Source organism: Podarcis raffonei, chromosome 5 (genome assembly GCF_027172205.1).
Source record: "Podarcis raffonei isolate rPodRaf1 chromosome 5, rPodRaf1.pri, whole genome shotgun sequence".
Classification (NCBI taxonomy): Eukaryota; Metazoa; Chordata; class Lepidosauria; order Squamata; family Lacertidae; genus Podarcis; species Podarcis raffonei.
In genome coordinates this window covers 37,736,311-37,759,280 of record NC_070606.1, presented here as the reverse complement: position 1 = coordinate 37,759,280, position 22,970 = coordinate 37,736,311, and the positions used below count along the sequence as shown (strand labels likewise).

General features: G+C 42.3%; 1 protein-coding gene across 3 annotated transcripts in view; it reads right to left on the bottom strand.

Annotated features, from left to right (window-relative positions):
* Positions 1-257: 257 nt before the first annotated feature.
* KIF20B (kinesin family member 20B) overlaps positions 258-22,970 on the bottom strand; it is a 38,395-nt gene continuing 15,682 nt past the window's right edge. For 2 of the 3 annotated variants that reach the window (XM_053388676.1, XM_053388675.1), the window contains exons 17-34: positions 22,591-22,652; positions 22,010-22,129; positions 20,486-20,645; positions 17,327-18,449; positions 15,050-15,188; positions 14,426-14,548; positions 13,266-13,323; positions 12,549-12,674; positions 11,732-11,871; positions 10,220-10,375; positions 9,375-9,542; positions 8,402-8,545; positions 6,665-6,865; positions 5,609-5,677; positions 4,449-4,532; positions 3,492-3,636; positions 2,007-2,149; positions 258-574 (exon numbers count right to left, since the gene is read on the bottom strand). In XM_053388676.1, the coding sequence (XP_053244651.1) occupies positions 503-574; positions 2,007-2,149; positions 3,492-3,636; positions 4,449-4,532; positions 5,609-5,677; positions 6,665-6,865; positions 8,402-8,545; positions 9,375-9,542; positions 10,220-10,375; positions 11,732-11,871; positions 12,549-12,674; positions 13,266-13,323; positions 14,426-14,548; positions 15,050-15,188; positions 17,327-18,449; positions 20,486-20,645; positions 22,010-22,129; positions 22,591-22,652 (3,233 nt within the window). In that variant the 3' untranslated portion in view covers positions 258-502. The remainder of the gene's footprint in view (positions 575-2,006; positions 2,150-3,491; positions 3,637-4,448; positions 4,533-5,608; positions 5,678-6,664; positions 6,866-8,401; positions 8,546-9,374; positions 9,543-10,219; positions 10,376-11,731; positions 11,872-12,548; positions 12,675-13,265; positions 13,324-14,425; positions 14,549-15,049; positions 15,189-17,326; positions 18,450-20,485; positions 20,646-22,009; positions 22,130-22,590; positions 22,653-22,970) is intronic. The other variant, XM_053388678.1, reaches the window with a different exon arrangement.

Genomic DNA, 22,970 nt, shown 5'->3' with positions numbered 1-22,970 from the left:
CAACCTCTCACTGCTGCGGTGTCCATCCCATGTCTGTAAAGGCAGTGAGGCTCTGCAGGTTGTGCTGTAAGTTTTCACCCTTCTTTAACAGAGCATTAGAGCTGGCCATTCTGGCATTTTTGACAACCTACTTTGGTATCCCTTCATCAAACCACTCACACAGACCCTCGTCTGGGTCTGTGGATCAGAACAACTGCTGTGGATTATTGTCTCTGGAGAGAATAGATGGGGGGAAAAGACATACACAAACACACACATCAAAACGATGTCGATTATTTTAATCCTCCCAGCTGCAACAAAGCCTATACAGGAATTTCAAAACACTAGTAGGATGCACAAAGTTGTACATATAACTAATAGTACAGATACTATACCATTTCCAATCTACACCCACTTTCCGCTTTAGAAGAGCTGTGCTCTGAAAGTCAACTGCTGAGGATTACATTATGTACATGATTCTCTGTAAAAAAACAACCAACACAACACATAACCTACACTAAAATCAATGTGGTTTTTTTGTTCGGAGCCGTCGCTTGATGATTTCGTGATCACTTTCCTTTTGATCCATCATGATCTGAAAAGGAATTTAAGGAACTGCTGTTAACAGATCAAGTAAATAACTACTGGACCAAAGTAAGTGAAACTTTTCTAAGAACTTTTTTGGAATGGTATAGAAGTGTGAGATCAGTGGCCAGCAATCTCTAGTCTTCAGAGTGTTTTCCATGATTGCGGGCCCTGTGTGCCTGGACAGCTTACTCTCAGGGACAAATGGCTTTGCTGTCTCAGTAATTGTACCCCTATGCTCATGATAAAGCTTCTTGAACCCCTCCCACTAGTTAGTTGACTAAGTCATGTAGAAATGAACATCTTACACTCTGTCCCATGTGGGCTGACAAGGAATCTGAACTCATGATGAACTACTCAGACCAGGCGTTGGCACACCTCATGGTTCTACAAGCCCTGAAGTTAACCAATCAGAGACAGGTACAAAATAGCAGCTCAGGAAAGAGGATGTGCACCAAGAAACAGGGTACCTATGAGCACATCCTAATCCCAGGAATCGTGTTCAGAATCAGAACTGGGTTCATAAATAACCCTTTCACAACAAAATCCACTCCTGCCCCTTGCCCCAAAATCCACTTTGTTTCAATAAGCCTAATTTAGAGAGGAAGACACCTCTCAGTTGTTGCCATTGTCGACCACATGGGACTCAGAAGCCCTCCTGGCAACCCTAGCTGAAACAGGTTTGCCCTTGGTAACAAGTCCTTACTACAATTCTATGTGCGTTTACTTCGGATTAAGTCCCAGTGGACCTTAGCAGATATGCGTAAAATCACAGCTTGATGGCGGGAGAAGGAAGAGAGCCTCTGGCATAAAATGAAATGTGTTTGTTCCGCCATACTTCCAGTAGATTAAGCTAGCATATTTGTTTAATGCAGCTTCCAATAGCAGGAGGCATAGGGAAAGAGGGTTAAACACAGCCTACATCCCTTTCGTCTATCTGTGCTATATAATAGTGTCCAGTTGGCTGCCAGTTCATTTCCAGGGCTGATTCAAGGTATGCTCGCATTAGTTGGCCCTAAATGACTTGGACCCAACTATCTGAAAGACTTCCTCCTTACAGCACGTCACAGGTGTTAAGATGAACAAAGGCGGCCCTGTTGGCTGTTCTACGCTCTCAGGTGCTTGGAGGTGCCCCATTCTCTGTGGCAGCCCCTAAGCTGTGGAGCTCATGCATCTGGTACCTTCAACAGTAGTTTTCACTGTATGCTGAAGACACAAACTTTACCCTGGCCTTTGGCATGAGATGTAACTGTCTAGGACCCACTCTATCCCTGCGATTGCAATTTGTTTTAAACAATTTTTTAATGTTGTCTTATAAATTGTTGTGATACACCCCCACTCCAGGATCTTGGACTGAAGGAGAGGTAATAAATTAATTTATCAGATGAGTTGTCCCCCAAGGGCAGCTTCTTTTAAAAAACTTTTTTCACAATACCGCTTACCACTTGTCCAGAGAACTCCATAGGGGAAGAAATATCCATTGTGTACAGCTTGCGCCTCGCTCGCTTTGGCTTGCTATTATTTTCTTTAATGGACTCCTGCTCTGTAGATCTGGGAGATTTCATCGTTGCCATCAGCTTCTTGGCTGGAAGAGACATTTTGCAACATTTTACCCTTCTGTTATGTGCAAAACTGCACAGGTGCATCCCTTCCCCACAGGACTGGATCCACAGCAGCCGACCATATATCAAATGAACAGCAAATAAATGTAGCATTTTTTAAAAAAATGTAATAGGAACCATTGGAAATAAGTATAATGCAAATAAGTAAATATAAGGCAAGCACACCTTATTGCTTGTGCTGTTCTTTTACCTAAGCCATCACACTGAAACCTTCATCAAAAACATACTCTCCTGATGTCCAGTTTCACAAGCCAGGACCAAGACAACTGGAATGCATGTAGCAAAATTGGGCACAGTGTATAGTCTACCTTTCCTCCAAGGAGCTCAAGGTAGGATATGTGGTTCTTCCCCCCCTCTCCTCTTTTAACCTGACAACAGCCCTGAGGAAGGTCAGGTTGAGAGAAAGTCAGGTGTCAGTCAGCAATAAAAATCACTGCCATCAGTGAAGTTAACTCTTTATTCAAAGAAACCCAAACAGTGCAGGCTTTGTGATCCTATCAACCCTTCCCAGTAGGTCTTGCCCCAATGAGACAGTTGCGAGGACTGAAAGTCCTCATCTTCCCACCACTGAGTGTGCCCCCCCCCCAGTTCATTCCTCAGCACCCTAAGGTTTTGTCAACTTGCCTCTCGTTCATTTCTCTACATGTTCTGAGAGACCAGGGGAGAGGGGAGCTAGTTGCAGCAGGAGAGGGGGCTTCCCTAGATTCTTCAGCTGCCTGCCTTATCTCTGTCTCCTTGCCCCCTCATCTCCTGCCTCTGAGTCTGGACTGCCCTCTGCCACAGCCTCTTCCTGCTCACTAAACCCTGTTGCCTCTTTTGACACTTCCTCCCATCCCCTCTCTCTTCTCCCTCTGACTGCTCATCATCGTCCCACCACCACGCCCCTGGCTCCGAGCCTCCTTCCCTTTGGGGTTTCCCAGCTGGTGCCTCTAAGCACTCCTCTGCATCCATGACAGCAACTGCCCTAAAGTCACCTGCAAGCTTCATCGCTGATTGGAGATCCACACCCAGGACTCCCCAGTCCTAGTCTCACACCCAAACCAATGTTTGACAATGCTGCAGCAAAGGGGCTGAAGCCATCTCCAAGTCCTTGCTCTGCAAGAGGATTAGGCTGCAAGAGTGTCATTACGGCTCTAAGTGTGCCTCCCAGAAAATACTGCAAACAGGGGAAATGGAAGACAGATCCCCCAGACATGAAAACTCGGTTCTTCCCCCATGTGATTCAACACAAGCTGTCTCCTTTAGAGTAGGAGTTACAGAAAACCTTTAGGAGATGAATAAATTAATCTCTGGTTTGCTGTTTACCTTTGGACTGTAGGTTTGTAGAACTCTGAAAGAAATTGCCAACTTTCTGTAGTGCCCCACCCACATTCCCAGGTGACTTTATAGCCGATGCAAGTTGTTTGCTTCTTAAGGGATAATCCTTTCTAGGAGAGCCGTCAGGAGCAGTCTGGAGGGACACAAAACATCACAAAAGACACTTAGGATGGTAGGCTTAAGATCTAGTGCAGCCTGAAAGACTTGTGCTATCATATAACCAACTGTCTGTGGGCAAGCAAGCAGCTGATCTTCTGGAGGGAGGAGCAGGATCCTGCTACAGTGTAATACAACTAATAAAGCTGAGGTCTTTATTATAAAAGTTATTTGCACAGGATTTTAAGGTAGAGCTTAACTACCCTCCAGAGACCAGCGGGGAGATTACACTAATGGTTTCTGGAGTGCTGTTATGCCCCAATGGAACACTTTACGTGTGTTCTGAGTACAGTCGAACCTCGGCTCCCAAACATTCCGGCTCCCAAATAATCGAAAACCAGGAGTGTTCCGGTTTTTTAATGTTCTTTTGAAAGCCGAACATCCAACGGGGCTTCCACGGCTTCCGATTGGCTGCAGGAGCTTCCCGCAGCCAATTGGAAGCTGCGCTTTGGTTTTTGAACATTTCGGAAGTCGAATAGACTTCCGGAATGGATTCTGTTCAACTTCCAAGGTATGACTGTACAGGTGATGACCATTTTGCACACATCCAATTGACGTGGGTCCTTTTGGACCCGAAAGACGGTGGAATGGGCTTACTTCACCAATGCGTGCAGGGGCCAGAAACAGAACCTCCACGTAAAGTGGGTATGACCTGCAGCAGCCCAAAGCATTAGGGAGCATCTGCTAGTCAAAATGGTGATTTCATATTAAAGTGGACAATTGCATCATTAAAGTCATTGGATACAATCCTTCCCCCACACACACACATGTACATGTACACACACACACCTTTTTCTTTTCTCTGGATAATGAACCGGACCAGGTACTAGCTGGGGATGGAGCATTCTTCTCATTTTCACTCTTCAGGAAGTCCTTAAAAACAAAGCAGCATGCTCAGCACCCAAGTACTATTTCTAAGAAGGGCCGTTTAAGGAAAAGGAAAACTATTGTTTCTCAAAGGAAAAAGAAAACTATTGTTAGAAATCTACCTAAAAGCAATGCTCAGAAATTCATGAACTTGTTATACAACATTACTTAAACAAGAAGCATGCTCTGAAATGAAATGGAAAGATTGAAACTGCTGTTTTAATCCAGTTTCACCTAATTTCTTCTGTGTGTTAATTATGCAAAGAAATATAATAAAGCGAAGTGAAAGGGCAACTTTTTAATAGCTACAGAAGTCAGTATGGCAGCATCTAGCCTTGACAGCCAGCACATAGGCCAATGAGATGGGAATGTTTGCTTATGTTGTAATGAATAGCTAGCATGATGCAGGTTGGTAGAATAGTCAGGACCTTTTTGCAGGTTTCTGTCAAAATGTTGACACCCTGTAGGTTCAGGATAAACAAAGGTTGAGGTAGCAAACATTATCTGATAAACCACTAAAGTCCACTAAAGAATATATAGCGGGGGCTTGCGTGTCTACATGGGAAGATGATCGAGTTCAGGACTCCATCGCCACCACTCAGTTAAATAAAAACAGCCCATTCATTATTATTATTTTTGAATTTTAAAGTGCTGTCACCAATAAAGGCCAGCTTTATAATCCCAGTTCCTGAGCAAGTTTCTCAAAACTTGCAAAATAAAACAAACACACACTAAAACCATTTGATGCAGGAAATCCAACCCATTTTAGTAGAATTTACTTTCAGGTACAGATGCTTAAGACTGTAGCCCAAGTGCCTCATAGAATTAATTGACACAAGTTACTGGCAGGCTGATTTCAGTTGTTGTACATCTCCTGTTATGAGTGACAAACAAGTATACTAGCATAGCAGATTATCCGCAATAGGTAATAGGTGGTTGATGAGAGATGGGCTCTGGAAGCTGAATTTAGCTATGGTTTAGTTTCATTGAAGTGTTATGACGCAACACATGAAATATGAAGAACTAATACTGCTGTCATCTACACATACATCTAGAGCATAGAGCTCAAAGAGAGCCAGTACCTGACTGAGACCATCAGAAGTGCATTTATTCCTAACTCTGCTTTTCCAGCATCTTGAGAGTGTATTTGTCTTGAAGAAAAATAGTTGAGGAGACCAGTTATTTTTCCAGTGAACTCACCTCCTCCAAGTATTCATGAATTCATGTGGTCCCTTCTGCAGCACTCTTTTGAAGTTTCAACACCAGCAGTTAAAAGTATCCAAAAGTATCTGCCACAGATAGTGATCCAAAAGGACCACACACTGCTCTTCTTAGCAGAAAGCTACCATTAGTGTGAAAATTAATTATGAATTGGTGGGACTCTTATGTGGAAAGGAAGGCCAGATATTTTATGGGCACAACCTGACGCACACTTCTACCACTGTCAATGATATACTGATTGGAAGGCTGCCAATAATCAGAGTACAGGCTGCATTCAGCTAGAAAGCCAATCTAAAAGTAAAATTCAAATTCCCTGGGCTGTGACCTTCTCCGCCTGGGAAATACAGAGATGTCCTCTATGCATTGGCTTGTGCTGCCTTTGCTTAGATGACAGCAACTGACTAGAAGACGGAATTTATGTTTCCGGCTGTGAACAGTCCAGAGGGGCAACTAAAATATGATATCATTAAAACACAACAAAGCTTCTTGCGGTACCTTAAAAAATAACAGATGTATTCTGACATAAAGGTTTCATGCCCACTTCATCAAATGGGTTTGTGAGCTTTTAAGATGTGTTTAGGATTGAAACTTTTGGGGATTTTTCTAATCAATATTTTAAGTACTACAGTCGTACCTTGACCTTTGGAGTCGAACGTTCTGGCTCCCAAACGATCGAAAACCGGAAGTGAGTGTTCCAGTTTTCAATCGTGTGGTTTTTTTGGAAGCCGAACACCCGGCGCAGGTTCCGTTATTGTTTCCAGTGCGCCTGTGCAATCGGGAGTCAATCAGAAGCCGCGCCTTGGTTTCTGAATGTTTCAGAAGTTGAACAGATTCTGTTTGACTTCCAAGGTACAACTGTATTTACAGTGTATGTGCACACCCCCTGAACAACGTTAAACAATCTCATGACTAAATACCTCATCCATGGCACTGCTCTTCCTTTTCCTTGCCTTGGGGACTTTTATGGTCACTGTGGCAGAACTCCCCTGATGCTTCACTTCCATCTTATTGGGCTGCAGAGGTGTGAACTGAATCTCCATTTCAGGTTTTGGAAATCGACTGGCTTGGCTGCTCTCTGAAGATACTTCGCAAGAATCCAGGATGGTGTCTGACTGGTCCTACGGTTGGAGTAAAGGAGTGTAAAACAGAAAGAAGAGAGGATGAAAACCACATGGGTAACATTGAGAGTGACGGGTGGCAGGGTAAGATCCACATGAGCCCCGAGGGAAAAGGAGAGATTGGAGGATGGAGGCCTACCGGAATATGGATGAAAAAGAAAATAAAAGATGCAGAACCAGTTATCTTACAAAACAGTGCCTGTCTTATGAAATGCCCTCCTTCTGTAGAGCTTGTTTGCTGCTGAAAAGCCACAGATGTCCATTTATATAACTATTTATATTTTGCTCCTCATAAGTGTACAACAAATACACAATAAAATATCAAAACCATTAAAAGCAGAACAATGTCTTGCTAATGAAAATGTTTTAAACAGTGGCATAGACCTGTTAGCTTTTTAATTATTATTAAGTCTTCAAGAGATGCCTGAAAATCAAAAGTGAGGGTGGCCTACTGAATCTCTGCTTGTATTCCACAGTATGGAACCAGCAACACAACATGCCCGATTTCTAGTTGAGACAGTCAGGCCTCTGTAACGTGGAAGAAAACTGACAGCACTCCTCATGAAGATCACAATGATGGGGCGGCCCTTAAGGCACCCTGGTCCCAAGTTGCTCAGGGCTTTGTATAGCAACACTTGAACCTGGTCTGGTAGGGTGTGGGCAGCCAGCACAGATGCTTTAGCAGTGGTGTCACATGAGATCCCTGAATTGCAAGGGGTTGGACTAAATGACACTCAGAGTCCCTTCCAACTTTATAATTCTATACCCACCAAGCCTCTCTGCATTCTCCACGGGGGGAGGGATGAACTCAAAAGGGCACTTTTGCTTCACCAGCAACGTGAAATGCCTAGCTTCTAGTTGAGACGGCTGGGTCTCCGTAACATGGAGGCCAGCTAACAGCATCCCTCCAGACAATCTCAGTGATTGAGCTGGGAGGGAAGGGCTCCAGTGGCGCTTAAGGTAATCCTGGGTCCAAGCTTTTCAGGGGCTTTGTATTGCAACAGGAGAGGTCTTGAACCATGTTAGAATGAAAGCCAAGGAGTTTTCAATCTGGGTAACTGGGGTGGTGGTTCTGCTTGTTTTTTAAACTGTGGCTGTTCACTTGGCTGTGCGTTTATCATTGGCTACTCTGCCAGGTTTGTTAAAGTGTTTTATTTCATTTATTTAGGTCCTTCGCATACCCACCTACCATCAAGAGATCTCCAAGTGATTCATATGAAAAATCCAGGTACACTATTTACAGCAAACACAATCTTAATTAAAAAAAAAAGAATCCAGGAATATAAACAATGAAAGCAAATATCCCTATATGTAACAATAATAATCATCAATATAAAATTCAAAAAAATATACATTTTATTCACAAGTATTGAAATTTACTATGTTTGAGTATGAGTAGTAATTGCAGGAAAAATGGGACCTGACCTAACAGTAAGAGACTTTGGTTGCATTCCTCACTTATCTAGGAGTAAGTCCCATTGAGAACAGTGGTAACATACAGGATTCCATTGGAAGATGCTAAAAACATTAAATTACCAGTTTATAGTCACAGAGGTTGTCCATCTTGTTTTCTGCTTCTTCTTTTGGAATGGGTGACATAGTTGTAGATTTCTCAGAACTAACTCGTATTACATTATTTGTAACATTGTCTCTAGATTCTTTAGCTGTAGCTTTGCAATCCTTTTAAAAGACAAAAAGAAAAGCACTGTGTGTTTCACTATATTTATCAAGAAATGAATGGTCAAGCACAGGTTAAGGTGCACTACATTAGATTCCACTCTTTTATATAAAAACAAGCTAATCCAACTGCAACATACGTTCAATGTGGATGTTTCAGTGCACGATTCTGTTTGTTTAAAAAAGGAGTCCAAAATATTTCTGAAAATACACGTGCAAATCATATTTGTCACACTGAATCTGTCAAAAGAAATCCCTGATGATTAAAAAGCCAGCTTGTATTGCACATAGTACAAAAAAGATGCCCATCATGATTCAGCAGCTACAAAAACACAAGCTAGATTCTTGAAGAATCTGGAACTGCAAGAAATGCTGTAGTTCCTGTTCCAACGCAAATCAGCAAGAGTGCTTAACAAAGTTTCGCCGTGTAGCCTGCCAGATGTGATCTGTGAGGCCACCAATGGCAAAAGCTGTTGTTCTTCCCCAGCAACTTCTGATTCAGAAGTTTGCACCCCACATGCTCGGGTTTTTTTGGTGGTCAACATTTGTGCGCGAATGGTCCATCACAGACCGAATGCCACACCAACAGAACTTTCAGATCATCCTAGATATGTGTTTCATGGAGTCAGTTCACTCATTCAGCTAACAGTCATTGAACACCCAGTAGGCCAAGCAGTGGACTTGTAAATATCAAACAAGTTCTAGTGGGGGAAATGTCATTAAGACCCTTAAGCATACTTCCACTACATTTCACAAAAAGCAGAATACATGTGTGAGAGACACATCAATACAAAAAGGCAGATGCGAAAAAAGGAGAGGGCATTGCACAGACCTTGCCAGAAGTTTTCAGTACAGTTTCCTTCAGTTCTTTTATTTCTTGGTCTTTTTGTGCATTACTTGAAAGTAGAGAGCTAAGCTGAACTTCCAGAGCTGCCACCAGCTGATCTCTCTCTGCCCGCCATTTTTGGAGATCATTATCTTTCTCGGTCACAAGTTTTTCCTATAGGCAAGGAATTGAAAATCACAGTAAAAACCCCTTAGGGAGAAATTGTCCCAGCTGCATGACTTTTTGTGGACATGTTTCAGGGTTGTTGTTGTTTTTTAATACGGGCAAGCTTTTGTATTTTTATAAGTTATTCTAATTGTAAACTAGTTTGTGTTGTTTGGCAGAAAAGTAGCAGATCGGGGTGAACCTCTGGCTCATGGGCCAAATTATTCCTGCCAGGCCTTCCCATTTGGACTCCCGGGTCATTTCCCCCAAACCACTCCTACCTGCTGCACACATGACATCACATAGAGATGTGGCTGGATTGGCTACTCACACAGGGGATCCCTGCAGAAAGCTGGATTTAACTCCCTGTGCATCAGTTAATGCACAGAAAGTTCTATCTCCACCTTCACAGGCCAACTTTGATAGGTGGGCAGGAACACCCACTTATCAATCACTTGACATCTTTATGACCTGTAAAAGCTGACCTGCAGGGTGGGGAAGGTGCGGCTGAAGGTGGGCGTGAGCCCGCAAACCCCCCTTCCTTATGTCGGGAGTGGCTTTACCTAAAAGTAAATCCCACTGAACACAGCAGAACTTACTTCTTAGCACACCCCTCCTGTATACACCTGCTGTTTGACCCTTCCATTTAGAACTGGTTAGTGCATTAGGAGCTCATGGTTACTCACTGCTTCTTCCATCTGCTTCACATGATGTTCTCTGTCTACAACAAATCTTCTCATCTCTCTGTTACGGTGAGTCTCTGCTTCTTTTGCCTGAGTTATGAGAGCCATTTTTTCTCCCAGCCACTTTTTGCGATCCGTTTTCTGTTGTTCTTCATATTCCTGTCAAAATGTTAAAATTTTAGCTGTCACACGGTTTGGAAAGAACATGTTATTCTTTTCTACAGAAAAAACTGTCAATCTACCAACACGAAGCACCCTTGCTGAGTTATTTGTACAGTAGTTCCAAAGCTATGCTGCATTCAGAGGCAGTGCCAAACCATGGTTTAGCATTATGTGAATACCACCTTGGCAAGCCTTCTGTTTGCATGCTCTTCTTTTGCCCACTCTCTTTTTGGCATGCAAAGGGGAGAAAGTTGAAGCTTCCATTTCATCAGAGTCTGGGAAATTGTACATAGCCACATGAACAACTCTCGGGAAAGGCAGATTCCACCCAAATAATGTTGTTATAGTAGCTATGGGTGGTACCCAACTAAGCAGTTCCCCTGGTGCAAGAACTTTAAGCTGTGCAATGAAACTCAATGAAATGCTTAAGTAGGGGGCCACAGCATGAGGCTAGGGGCCCACAAAGGGAAGTGAGAAGCGAAGAAAAAAATAGGTTTCTATGCACATCAGTGCAGCTGGCATATCTTTAACAAAGAATACACCCCTCATAAACTATCTGTGATCCTGGTACAAGTTCCTATCAAATATATGACCTGGGATGAATAATATCCTGACCTTTAATAATTGTATAAAATATCAGTGTTGTGTGTTTTCTTTGATTTGCCTTGTTCTTTATGCCCCTTATTCCAATTATTTATCCTTAATAAGTTTGTGTGTGTGTGTTGTAATGGGACACCAAGCATTGTTACCAAGTATGAAATGAAGAACTGAGTAAGCTTTAGGATTATCAGCTGTATGGATGCTACAATCCTTTTTCCACTTGCCTACTCCACCTCAGAAGGCTCTAGATTCAGGGAAGGAAATTACAGCAGCTGAAGAAATAAAGAGGCCAGTGAAGGCCTAAGAAGAACCCACTTGTAGCTCTAAGCTACTGGAGCCAGCAGGAACTTGCTCATGCCAGTATTAGCAGGCCAGGCAAATGCACATTTCTTTTGGTTCAGTCAAAGGTGCAAGTTGCACATGCATTTGGGTAGTTTACATAGGTAACACTATTCCTTCATGATGGGGAAAACCCGTTTCACTAAGGTGAGCTCGAGTAAGAGAGACTCACACCAAGTGGAAAATCAATCATTAAACCACCTGGATAATGATGTTCCAGATACAGTACACGGGTCTTAGAAGCTCAGGCTTACCTGCCCCTTCTACCCTCAGAAAATTCTGCCAAGATTATCCAGTAACAGTTTATTAATATTCTTCTGACAACAGGCAGGACAGATGGCAATGAGGTCCTCCAAGTGGTTTGCAACAAAGTCATGTAGAATCTTTAAACCATGACAGCAACCCAAACATTACCTTTAGCTTTTCTTGCAGCTTTTTTATTTCTTCATGGAGCAACTCTGTGCTTTTTTCACATTCTGTGTTAACCTTCTGTTGTTCTGGACTCCTCATTTGCTCCTCTAGGTCATGGTACCTTTTCCTCCATGCTTCCAGATCTACAGGGGGAGATGCATTTATAACAATGCAAGAGGCTGCATAAACCGCATTGTCAGAGGGATTTGTGGGTTTTTTTTTACTTTCTCCTTCGTTTCTCACCGCGATCCCAATTTGTTTAACATCTTGCCCAGTGAAGAGTTCTGGAGAACTTGAACTTGCTTCTGTGGCATTTTGGCTGGACTGAATAAAAGTATTTCCCAACTGTGGATTCTGGCATTTCTCTGTTATTAAAAGTTGCTCATATGTGCTTGGATTTCAGCTATTTCAACTTGAAATGTACTGTCAGAGACTGTAGTTTTTGCACTGCATGATATTCAACTACTCCGCTTCCTTCTCTTCCCTGCCACCATCCACTACCAATTTAACATTATTTAGTATTATTTATTTAGAAGGTCTGTATCCTCCAAAATTGCTTATCCCAAGCCAGGTTGCATCATATCGTCCCTAGCCCTGCTCTAGTTCATGGACATTTATTATTGCCATAGCAAAACTTCTTAGTCTTCAAGCTGCTATAAGGCTATGCCTCTCAATTTCAACAGAAGCTTTGACAAAATTTTAACTATAAAGAATATATATTTTAAGAGATACACACACACACACACACGTACCAAAGGGATGGGGGAAGGCTGGGCTCAGAAAAGGGGGTAAAGGAGCCTGTACTGTCCTCATTACTTACCTGCCATGAGTTTATTATTCTCTTCAAACCAGGCTTCAAGTTGTTGGTCTTGTTCTGACTGAGTCTGTTCTTGCTCCTCCAAAGTCAGTTTCATATCTTCAATTATTTTCTCTTTGGAACACAGATCTATAAAAAGATTAACGAATACTGACATACAGTGGTACCTTGGTTCTCAAACAACTTGGAACCCAAACACTGCAAACTTTTGCGAACCTTTTTTGGAAACCGAACGTGATCCGTTTTGAGTGTTACGCTTCCGATTTTAGTGTTACGCTGAGGTCTGTCTGTTTTTGCTATTTATGGAATGCTGTTCAGCTACTGATTGATTGATTGTGTGACTGCAGTACATTGTTTATTGCTTTCATTTCTCGTTAGATAGTAAGATTCAAGTTAAATTGCTGTGTTAGGGGTTATTTTTAAAAGTCTGGAACGGATTAATCCATTTTGCATTACTTTCTATGGGAAGGTGCACCTTGGTTTTGGAATGCTTTGGTTTTGGAACTGACCTCCAGGGCAGATAAAGTTTGAGAACCAAGGTACCACTGTACTTGTTTAAAGCCACAGCCAAACTCAATATTTAAAAATAGCAAGGTTTGACTACTGAAATAATAGTCCAGAACAAAAACATTCAACAATGTGAACACAATAAGCAACTTGCATAAACCAAAATTAGGGCACACTTCTCTGTAAAATATACAAACTCTGCTCATTACATACCCTTGCATGCTTTCTGATACTGCTGCAAAGCTTCCTCAAGTTTCTTATTCAGCTCTTCCTAATTTGGACACAGAGGGAGGAAAAGGTGCATATGTGCAAAAATGAAAACTACATCAATATCAATAGCTGTCCATAAATTTGAAGTCTTGTTACACAATAACAATCTAAAAAATAAACTCTACTGAACAGTTTTCCTTTGAACCAACTTAATGGTGATGAAGGGCAAGATCCAGCCTAACTTTTCAGTAGCATAAGCTTAACTCTAAAACTGAGCTCAACTGTGAAACTCTGGCTTCACCTATGGCAAAGTCAGCAGACCTGGAAGGTAGATTGATGCATTGGTCTTCAACTGGTGGGTTGGGAATTACAACTAGATCATCCCCGATCCAAGATGGGTCGAAACAGCAGTACCACCAGCAAACAAATATATGGGGAGAAATTAAACAGGTCTCTCAATGCAGGTTTGGGTTAAAAAGATGGGTCCCAGGTCTGAAGGCTACTGGATTATAGTGATGCAGGAGAGAGGTGCAAAACGCAGTGGGAAATTCATTGTAAGACTGAAAAAAAGCCAGCACCCCTGCAGCATAGAGAACAACATATACAGACATAGGCACACAAAGGTTCTTGACCTATTCCTGATCTTATTTGAGATCTGTTTTGTGTAAACGCTTCTTGACACTGTCACTCTGCATTTTAAAAAGTGTTTAGCGTGCTTCATTAACCTCTGAAATCCTCACAGGGCCAGTGCAAAGTACCTGTATTATCCCATCCATAATATAGGGAACAGACAGTGATAGTGCTATGTCTAAGTTAGGAGTTACCCATGCTAAGAATTCTACTGGGTCAGACCAAAGGTCTATCTAATCCAGCTTCCTGTTCTCACAAGTGGCCAATCAGATGCCTATGGGAAGTCTGAAGGCAGGACATGCAAGTGACAGCACCCTCCCCATTTGAGATTTCCGACAGCCGGTATTCTGTGTCCAGCAGGGGAAGCAGAACGTAGCCTTAAACTGCTGGACTAGAACTCCCATCAGCCACAACCAGTCAGGGCCCAGAACAGCCTAGTCATATGCTTAATCCCTATACTCCAACAGTTCTGTATTTGTTATGCAGGGAGTTTTCACAAAAGCAGACATGTTTTTTATTATAACAACAAGTACCTTCTTAAATTCCTGGATAGTTCGCTGCTTGATGACCAGCTCTTCAGATAACTGGTTTTTGGCCTTTTCAAGTTCACTGACTTTATTCCGTAGTAGTTTCTCTTCGGCACGCATGTCCCCCACCTGCAAGGAGATTCAGGTCTCTGTAGTGTTTGATGCTGTATTATTGTTTCTGCACTGATAAGCCACAAGCGACTGCATGGTTCAAAGTTGCCCACTTTGGTTGCAACTTGGAGCACGAGGAGCAGGACACAGAAACAAAGTGAACCAGCAAAGCATACTGGTTTAAGATTAATGGTGTCCAGTAGGGGTGGGAGCACCCAATTCTCTCTTAGCTACCAGACCAGCAGCCAGCACTGGATGGGGCCAAACCCCACAACCTCTTGCACTCAACCTCTTGCACTCCCCAGCTGACTGGGAAAGATTGTCAGGAGGAGATATTTCCTCATGGTCAAATTCATTTCTAGATTGCATTTTCCATACACACACATCTGTGCTCAAAGCAGTTCGCATAAAGAGCAAGTGATCTAATTCCAGTGGTACAATAATGATATCTATTGATATATATTAAAGAATTATATAAATTAAAGAAATTGCTTTTTCCTGACTGCTCCTCCTACAAACCTGTCTCTGAACTTGCTCAATTTGCTTTTTGGCATCAGCCAGTTTCTCTTTCAGTTCAGCATATTCTTCATTTTTCTGTTGGATTTCTGTTTGTAGACTGGAGGAAAAATCCGTGCTCTCAGAGAGCTCCTTATTCAACCTGGAAAGTAAAAGCAGCGGAGGGGGGGGGGCGGATTATTTGAGAATTTTTTTCTTTAAGCCTTGGGGCCTAATTCTAGGAAGTCAAGAAGCAGAAGAGAATGAGGGTTTCCAGGAGCTTTTATTAACTGCATTGAACTTCGGTTCAATATGCACTTCTCACCAGGAAATGCCCTACTAAAGCCTTGGTGGAATTCCTCTGCTTGCATGAGCCAAGCCTCAGCTGTTGCCACCATTGTTAGTACTTTCCAACCAGGTTCAGCAAGCCTGGTAGAAATATTATAACATTATTATTAATGATTTAATTTGTTAGTCGCTTGCCACACGACTCTCCAAGCAGCTTACAATTTTTTTTAAGAGAATGAAATAACATAAAATAAAATTGCATAACATAAAGTCGGAAGCATAACGTTAACACAAAATTGGGAAAAAAATGAATACATTACTATAAAAGGTGTACAATAACCTATAAAGACAGACACAATAAAGTAGCAGCAAAACTTCATCAGCAAGAACATTTCGGCAATGAATAGCAAAACCATCATGATCTGTCAATTGCCTGGGAGGATGCTCCTAAGGTTGACCAAGCCTTCGACAGGAGCACCAGTCATATCAGCCAGAAAATCCCTCAGATTTGTCTGAAAACCCATTGAATCCATCAGCCTCTGAGAGCAACCTCCCTAATGGGTCCTTTGCCTCTACAGAGAGGGAAAAGGGGCTAAAAGCCTATATCTCAACAGAAAGTGATCTGATGTCAATATCCTCCACTTTTACATCACCCTTTTAATAGTAATAATAATAATTTATTATTTATACCCCGCCCATTTGGGTGGGTTTCCCCAGCCACTCTGGGTGGCTTCTAACAAAAGATTAAAAATATATTAAAACATCAGTCATTAAAAACTTCCCTAAGCAGGGCTGCCTCCAGATAGTTGTTAATTTCTTTGACATCTGGTAGGAGGGCGCCACTACCGAGAAGGCCCTCGCTTCTCGCAGTAAGGGAACTGCCAGAAGGCCCTCGGTGCTGGACTTCAATGTCTGGGCAGAACGATGGTGGTTCCTGCCCCGTTGAGAAAACAAGGGCCAGAGTGTGGCTTGCCATATGCATTGGGCTGGCAGCATGTTAGGACAACCCCATAGTTATTATGGCAGCTATGAAATCTCAAGCCACCCCAGAGTCAGTCACCTTGGCATGGATGTTGAAATCCCCCAAAACCAGAAGTCTAGGAGTCCTTAACATGGCCTCTAAAACCAGCTCAAGCAGGGAGACTGCTAGGCAACGAGGCAGGCAGTAAACCAGCAGAACCCCTAATCTGTCCCGATTACCCAGCGCCAGAAACACACACTCTAAACCCACCCACCCACTGGACAGAGAGGAAGGAGAGAGGAGGGGGGATTTCTATAGACCACAGCAACTCCCCCTTGCTGACTCTCAAATCTGTCCTGATGCTGCCCTGAGTACCCAGGTAGGCAATAGGACAACCTGGCCGATAAGACAACCACAATTCCCCAGGTTGGAGGAGGTGCTGCCACAAGTCACTAACTGACTGTGCCATGTGCCCCTTACCCATCTGGAACATCAGTTACTCAACAATGTTCAAATCCAATGAACCTATTTTCAAAGCCTTTTAAAAAAAAATGTTCCGCCTAATCCCAGCCTTGCTCGTTCAGAAGCAAATCCTATTCTTGATTAGTGGGGCTTACTCCCAGAGAAACGGCACACGTCTGAGGCCTTCGTCATGCCTTTATTACACACTCTCCAATTTAATCTACACTATTTTAGAACAGCTTGCAAAGGTAAAGCTCAGCTTGCAAAGGTAAATGGCTCAGAACAGTCTGAAGACACATTAAGCTTTCATTGTCTTTTTCTCACTGCTGTCTCTTCACAGAAGAGGGACGGCACACAACACCAATTTGCAATAAAACCATAAGGGCCAATCAAGAACTCTGTTACATAATACAATTCAACTACTGAAGCTAAAAGGGTGGAATGGGGACCTGACCCCGGGCAATGTCGGGATAGGAGACCACCACAATGTAAGCCACTCCTGGGGAAAAGGACTGTAAATATAGCAATACAAGAACTAACATCCTTTTATGCTCATGCCTGCATTTTAGGAAGATAAAGTAGTTTCTTACCGTTCCATTGCTTGCTTTGATTCTTCATTATTCTTTTCAACGGTTCTCAAATTATTCCTCAACTCTAGAACTTCTGCCTTCAGTTGAGATTCCTGGTCACTTAACCTCTGCATTTCGGATTCTGAAAGGTTGAGTTTATCCTGCATGTCTTTCACCTCCCTTTCCATGGCTAAAACTGCAGATTCTTTTTCTTTCAGTGCTTGCTCCAGAGATGCTATGCCAGCCTCTTTTGCCCTACACTCTTCCAACAGGCCATCAGTTCTTTTAACCGTCTCTAAATAGCCAAGGGCTCTGTTTTGCTCTTCCCTGTATTTTTCAGCATAACACAGGTTTTCCTGTTGCAGGTCCCTTAACTGATTCAGGAGGCATTCCTTTTCCTGCAAGGATACATCCCTTTGGTTGGTCATTTCGCTCAGCTCTAACTTTAGCTGAGATGCCTGATCCTCAGCATCCGAGGCCCGCCTCTGCAACTGCTCAACTTGTTGGAGGAGGTCTTCAATACGGGCGCTCTTTTGAGAGGAAGCGTGAATGATCTGCTTGCTTATTTCCCAGATAATTTCAATGCTGCAATGAAAGGAGCTCTTTCGAACAGCAGTTGCAGGAGTTTCCTCAGGCTCTTCTTTGGCAATCTCTGCCTTCTCCGATTGATTTGCCAAGTCAATATCCACAGTGGGGCACTGTGGGTCTAGCTTGCTTAGCTCGCCTATTTTTACCTCAACCTCTTTTACCTTGGATTTTTTCTGTGCAATATTTTGGCTGACAGCCTCTAGTTCTTGAAGGAGAGCCTGAATTTTCTCTTCTTGACCCTTATTTTCATCTTTCAGCACAACTTTTTCAGCCATTATCTTCTCACAATTAGCCAGCTGCTGCTGGAGTTCCCTACTTAAGATACAAGTCCTTTCTTCTGAAGAAAACCGTTCCTGACACAAGCTGGTTATCTTTCTAGAAAAGCCCTCACTCTCGTTTTTCTGTTTTTCCATCTCCTTCCTGAGCGTAGCCAACTGCATTTCTAACTTTTGATTGGTTTCTTGCAATGCCATCATTGCTCCCTTTTCTTTCATTTCTTGCATTTCTTTGGTGTTCTTTGTCTCTGTGGCATCTTTAGACTGGTTGATAACTGACCCTACAAAATTTTTAAAAAGATGGTTACTTCTATCCAGCAGTAAGCCAATACCAAGCAAATATTTTCCAGAGGATCTGGAAATAAAAAGATTGTTGGATAGTACAAGTTCACTCAGAAATGGATGTGCTTTCACACAGCTGGAGACCATCTTTTTAATTTCTGCTCCATTCTAAAGTTCGGATCTTGGGATAAGATCGGGCAACTACAACACCTAAAAAGATATGAGCATCATCATTGGGCAAGGACCTAGGAAGCTTACTTTAACAGTTACTGTAAACGGAGTTAAATACTACCCTTTAAGTTACAGTTATTTATTGGCTAGCTTTGTTTCTGGTCTTGCCATAATGAGTAATCCTACTTTGAGATGTTTTACCAGTAAGTACCATCTTCACATTACAAGAATCATTTTCGTGCTTTAAAAAGGCAAAGAATCATCTGAATATTTTTCCTACAAAAGGCCCAGAATACGATTCTTCAGCTCTAGGCACTGGGCCCAAGTACAAGATGTTTCTCAATTTATTTATAATGAACATTTATATACCATTATGTCATTAAAATATATCACAACGATTTACAACAATATGAAAATGTAAGGCCAGACAATGAAGTCATAAAAAATTAGAAATAAGTTAAAAGTAAAAAGAAAATTAAACACAAATATCAATAGATTATTGTGGGGGGGGGGTCCCTTCATATTGGTAGGATGTGTTGCCTGTTGCGCAAAGCGATTTGTTTGTTAAGTTGGTTCTCTAGCAATGTTTTTTGGCTGTCTCAAATACCTAAAGTATCAAATGTGGTGACGGTAATAATAATACAACAAAACAACAACACCACAAACTGGCTTATAAGTATAAAACCAAATTTACTAGAATAATAGCTAGAATAGAGATAGACTTGTAACCATTCAAACAACAAACATACTAAGGTGCCATGTGCAAAACAAAAGCCTGGAGATACTGTAACCTGGAGTAGATAAATGTACAACTGTATCTTAACTAGTTACATGCACAGTAAGCGTTATAGACTAGATAAATGAACCGTTCAACCGTGCTACCCTTGCCGTTACGGGGCTGCCGTTCTGTGATTGGACTTACGCTACTTGTTGAGTGGTTCATTTATCCTGTCTGTATAATGTTTACTGCGCATGTAACTAGTTAAGATACAGTTGTACATTTATCTACTCCAGGTTTACAGTATCTCTGGGCTTTGTTTTGCACATGGCACCTTAGTATGTTTGTTGTTTGAATGGTTACAAGTCTATCTCTATTCTAGCTATTCTAGTAAATTTGGTTTTATACTTACAAGCCAGTTTGTGGTGTTGTTGTTTTGTTGTCTCAAATACCTGGCAAATAACGCTAACCATGGCCTGTTTAACCTCAGCGTGGATATAACAGTGCTGTGCACCATGCAAAAGCTGAAAAGGAAGGAAGAGCATGGAAGAGAGGTGGGAACCTGCAGAAGACGCCTGATGCTTAAGCATTGTTAGGGAACATCACGCTTGCACTGGACCTACCCAGATATTTTGGACAATTCTTTTGACTACAACACATAGAAAAATCATAGAATCATAGAGTTGGAAGAGACCACAAGGGCCATCGAGTCCAACCCCCTGCCAAGCAGGAAACACCATCAGAGCACTCCTGACATATGGTTGTCAAGCCTCTGCTTAAAGACCTCCAAAGAAGGAGACTCCACCACACTCCTTGGCAGCAGTTACATGCACACAGGAACTGAACAAGCAGATTCACTAAACAGAGGATAGCTGATACAGCGGAAGGATAACTTACACCTACTCTATGAGGAATAGACACAACATGAAAAAGGAAGTTTGCAATTAAGACACTTTTATTTCAGACTTGTATAAAACAAAACAATAAGCAACAAAGAGTTCAGGCAAGATGCATATCCTGGTTTGATCTGACAGTCAGCTTTCTTCGCAACCCTTCCTTTATGCTGGGGCTCTTTTGTTCTCATTCTAACAAGCAGTTAGCTTTTGACCTCAGGAGCCTCTGCATCTGCAGAACAGGAAATGATACCTTGCTTCGCAGGTGGACCTTCCACCTCCTCTGCATCTTCTAAGCATCGTTTTCTTCTGCCACCCACACAGTTCTCCACAGGCTGACGAGAACAGGAGCAGCTTTCTCTGGTAGCGTTTTCCTGCGCCATTTGTCGTTTAATACTGGCTATTGTGCTCTCCTGCATTGATATAAAAAGGGAAGGCAATTTAGTAGAGTGGTACCTCGGTTTTTGAACATCTCGCAAGTCGAACGTTTCGGTTTTTGAACACCGAAAACCCAGAAGTAACTGCTTCGGGTTTTGAACGCGCCTCAGAAGTCAAACAGGAAAGGCGGCTTCCGCAGAGTGCAAGAGCCTAAATCCTAGCTGTTGGCTACTGAATTTCGGTTTTCGAACTTTTCAGAAGTTGAACGGGCTTCTGGAATGGATTACGTTTGAAAACTGAGGTACCACTGTATAGCCATTTCAATTTCATTGGTCTGGTGCTTGAATAACCAATGAGTCAGTGGCTAGAGACCACTGTTGTCTTCCACTCCCTCAGCAGCTCTCACATTGCCATAAGAGAGGAGGTGAGGAACCTTTGGCCTTCCAGATATTGCTGAATGACAACTCCCATCAGATTTAGTTGTTGGCCATAAATGCAGGTTGATGGGAGTTGGGAGCCCAATGAAACTGGGAATGCCTCACTTTGTGGAAGATTACATTAGACAGAAGACATTATTCCTCTTGAGAATTTGGGATTTCTTCAATTTTGATGAAAACTGCTTTGATTGACACACAGTGAAGCCCCTTGCGAAAAAGAAAAATACATTCCTTCCCCCCCTTTCCTCCCTCTGTATTTTACCTCACTGCCATTCACTCTTACTACCATCTTCCCCATTCCACCCTCCAATGTCTGACCATTCTTCCTTGCGCATTGCTGCCATTTTAAAATCTGCCTTAAGGTACCTCATGAATTTTAATCAGATCATCCTCTGCCCCTCTTGAAATCCAAAGTTGGTGCTTTTCTAAGGAAAATTTGACTGCATTTATAGCCAAGCTTTCTTTTCAAGACATTATACATGGTGTTCCCAAGAACCAGACCTGCCTAGCTTCTAAAAGGCTGCTGCTACATCATGTGCTTTCAGACCAGGCCCTGGGAACAAAAATGCATTTGCTCTGTCCAAAGGCAGCAAGGCAAATCCTATTATGCTTGTATGGTAACATAAAACACAAGTAACAAGTTTTAAGTCGGGAATCCAGGAGCCATATTTTAGACACACCCAAAGGCTTATGCATGCAGCGTGTGTTTAACTTTCTTTGAACAGCAGGCACTCATGTCTTATCACAAAACACCTTTTCTGAAAGTTTCCATTTTAATAGTGTTTTTGTGAGGCTTGCTGTTCAAAAAATAAAGCTCTTAAAAGTCCCCCTTGGGGGAACTGTACTAAGCATGTGGCTTTTGGAGCCCAGTTTTGCTCTGGGACAGCATTTTAATTTGACACCACCATGTCAACATGCAACTGCTACTTTTGAGATTAACAAGTGGAAAATTAAACACTCACAGACTCTTTTATGATCGCCTCCAGCTGATTTATCAGAACTTTCAGCCTTGCTATTTCATCATCCCTTTGCTCCACAATTTCACTTAGCTCTTGTATGCGCTTGTTCTGAAGAGCCATTTTCTTAAGGAGAAGGTAAACAAGTTTAGGATTAGATGCGACAATGCACTGCAATATGTGGCCATTTGGAAACTCAACATGCAGTGAGGCAAAGTGTAGGCCAGGTCCAGGTGATTTTTCACAGCTTCATAAGCTATGGGTTTAGAGCTCCTCTCTTCTGGCATTGGAAGAAAAAGGCTTATTGTACATTTAACAGCTGTACTTCAACCATGAGGACCAGCAGACATGGCTGACTTTCCATGGCAAGCATGAGGTTCTCACGGGGGGAGGGGGGGATAAGCAATAACCATAGTATCACTAGTTTTGTGTTATACCATGCCTCCCCTCATAACAGTCCTTTTGTGCTATGCTATGCCTCCCGACAGCCATTTTGTGACTGGTACCCAAAACTCAAAACCAGAATGTCCAGAAAAGTTGGAGACCTATTGCAAAGGCGGATATTAAAGAAATCTAAACACACTTACCTGAGTAGCATCTTGAACCACTTTAGCAGATTCACTCAGTTGATTCTCCTGCTTTGTCAGCTCTGTAATAGAGTGATTAAAAGTTAACAAATACTTGTCGTGGAAAGAAATGCTCAAATTTGCTTGGGAGATGCGTTAGACGTTCTAACCACATTCTGTATTTGATACTGCAAAGTTTGATACAGTGGTACCTCGCAAGACGAATGCCTCGCAAGACGAATGCCTCGCAAGACGAAAGAGTTTTCCGTTTTTTGAGTCGCTTCGCAAGACGAATTTCCCTATGGGCTTGCTGCGCAAGACGAAAATGTCTTGCGAGTTCTTGCGAGTTTGTTTCCTTTTTCTTAAAGTCGCAAAGTACCGTTAATATCGAGTTTGTTTCC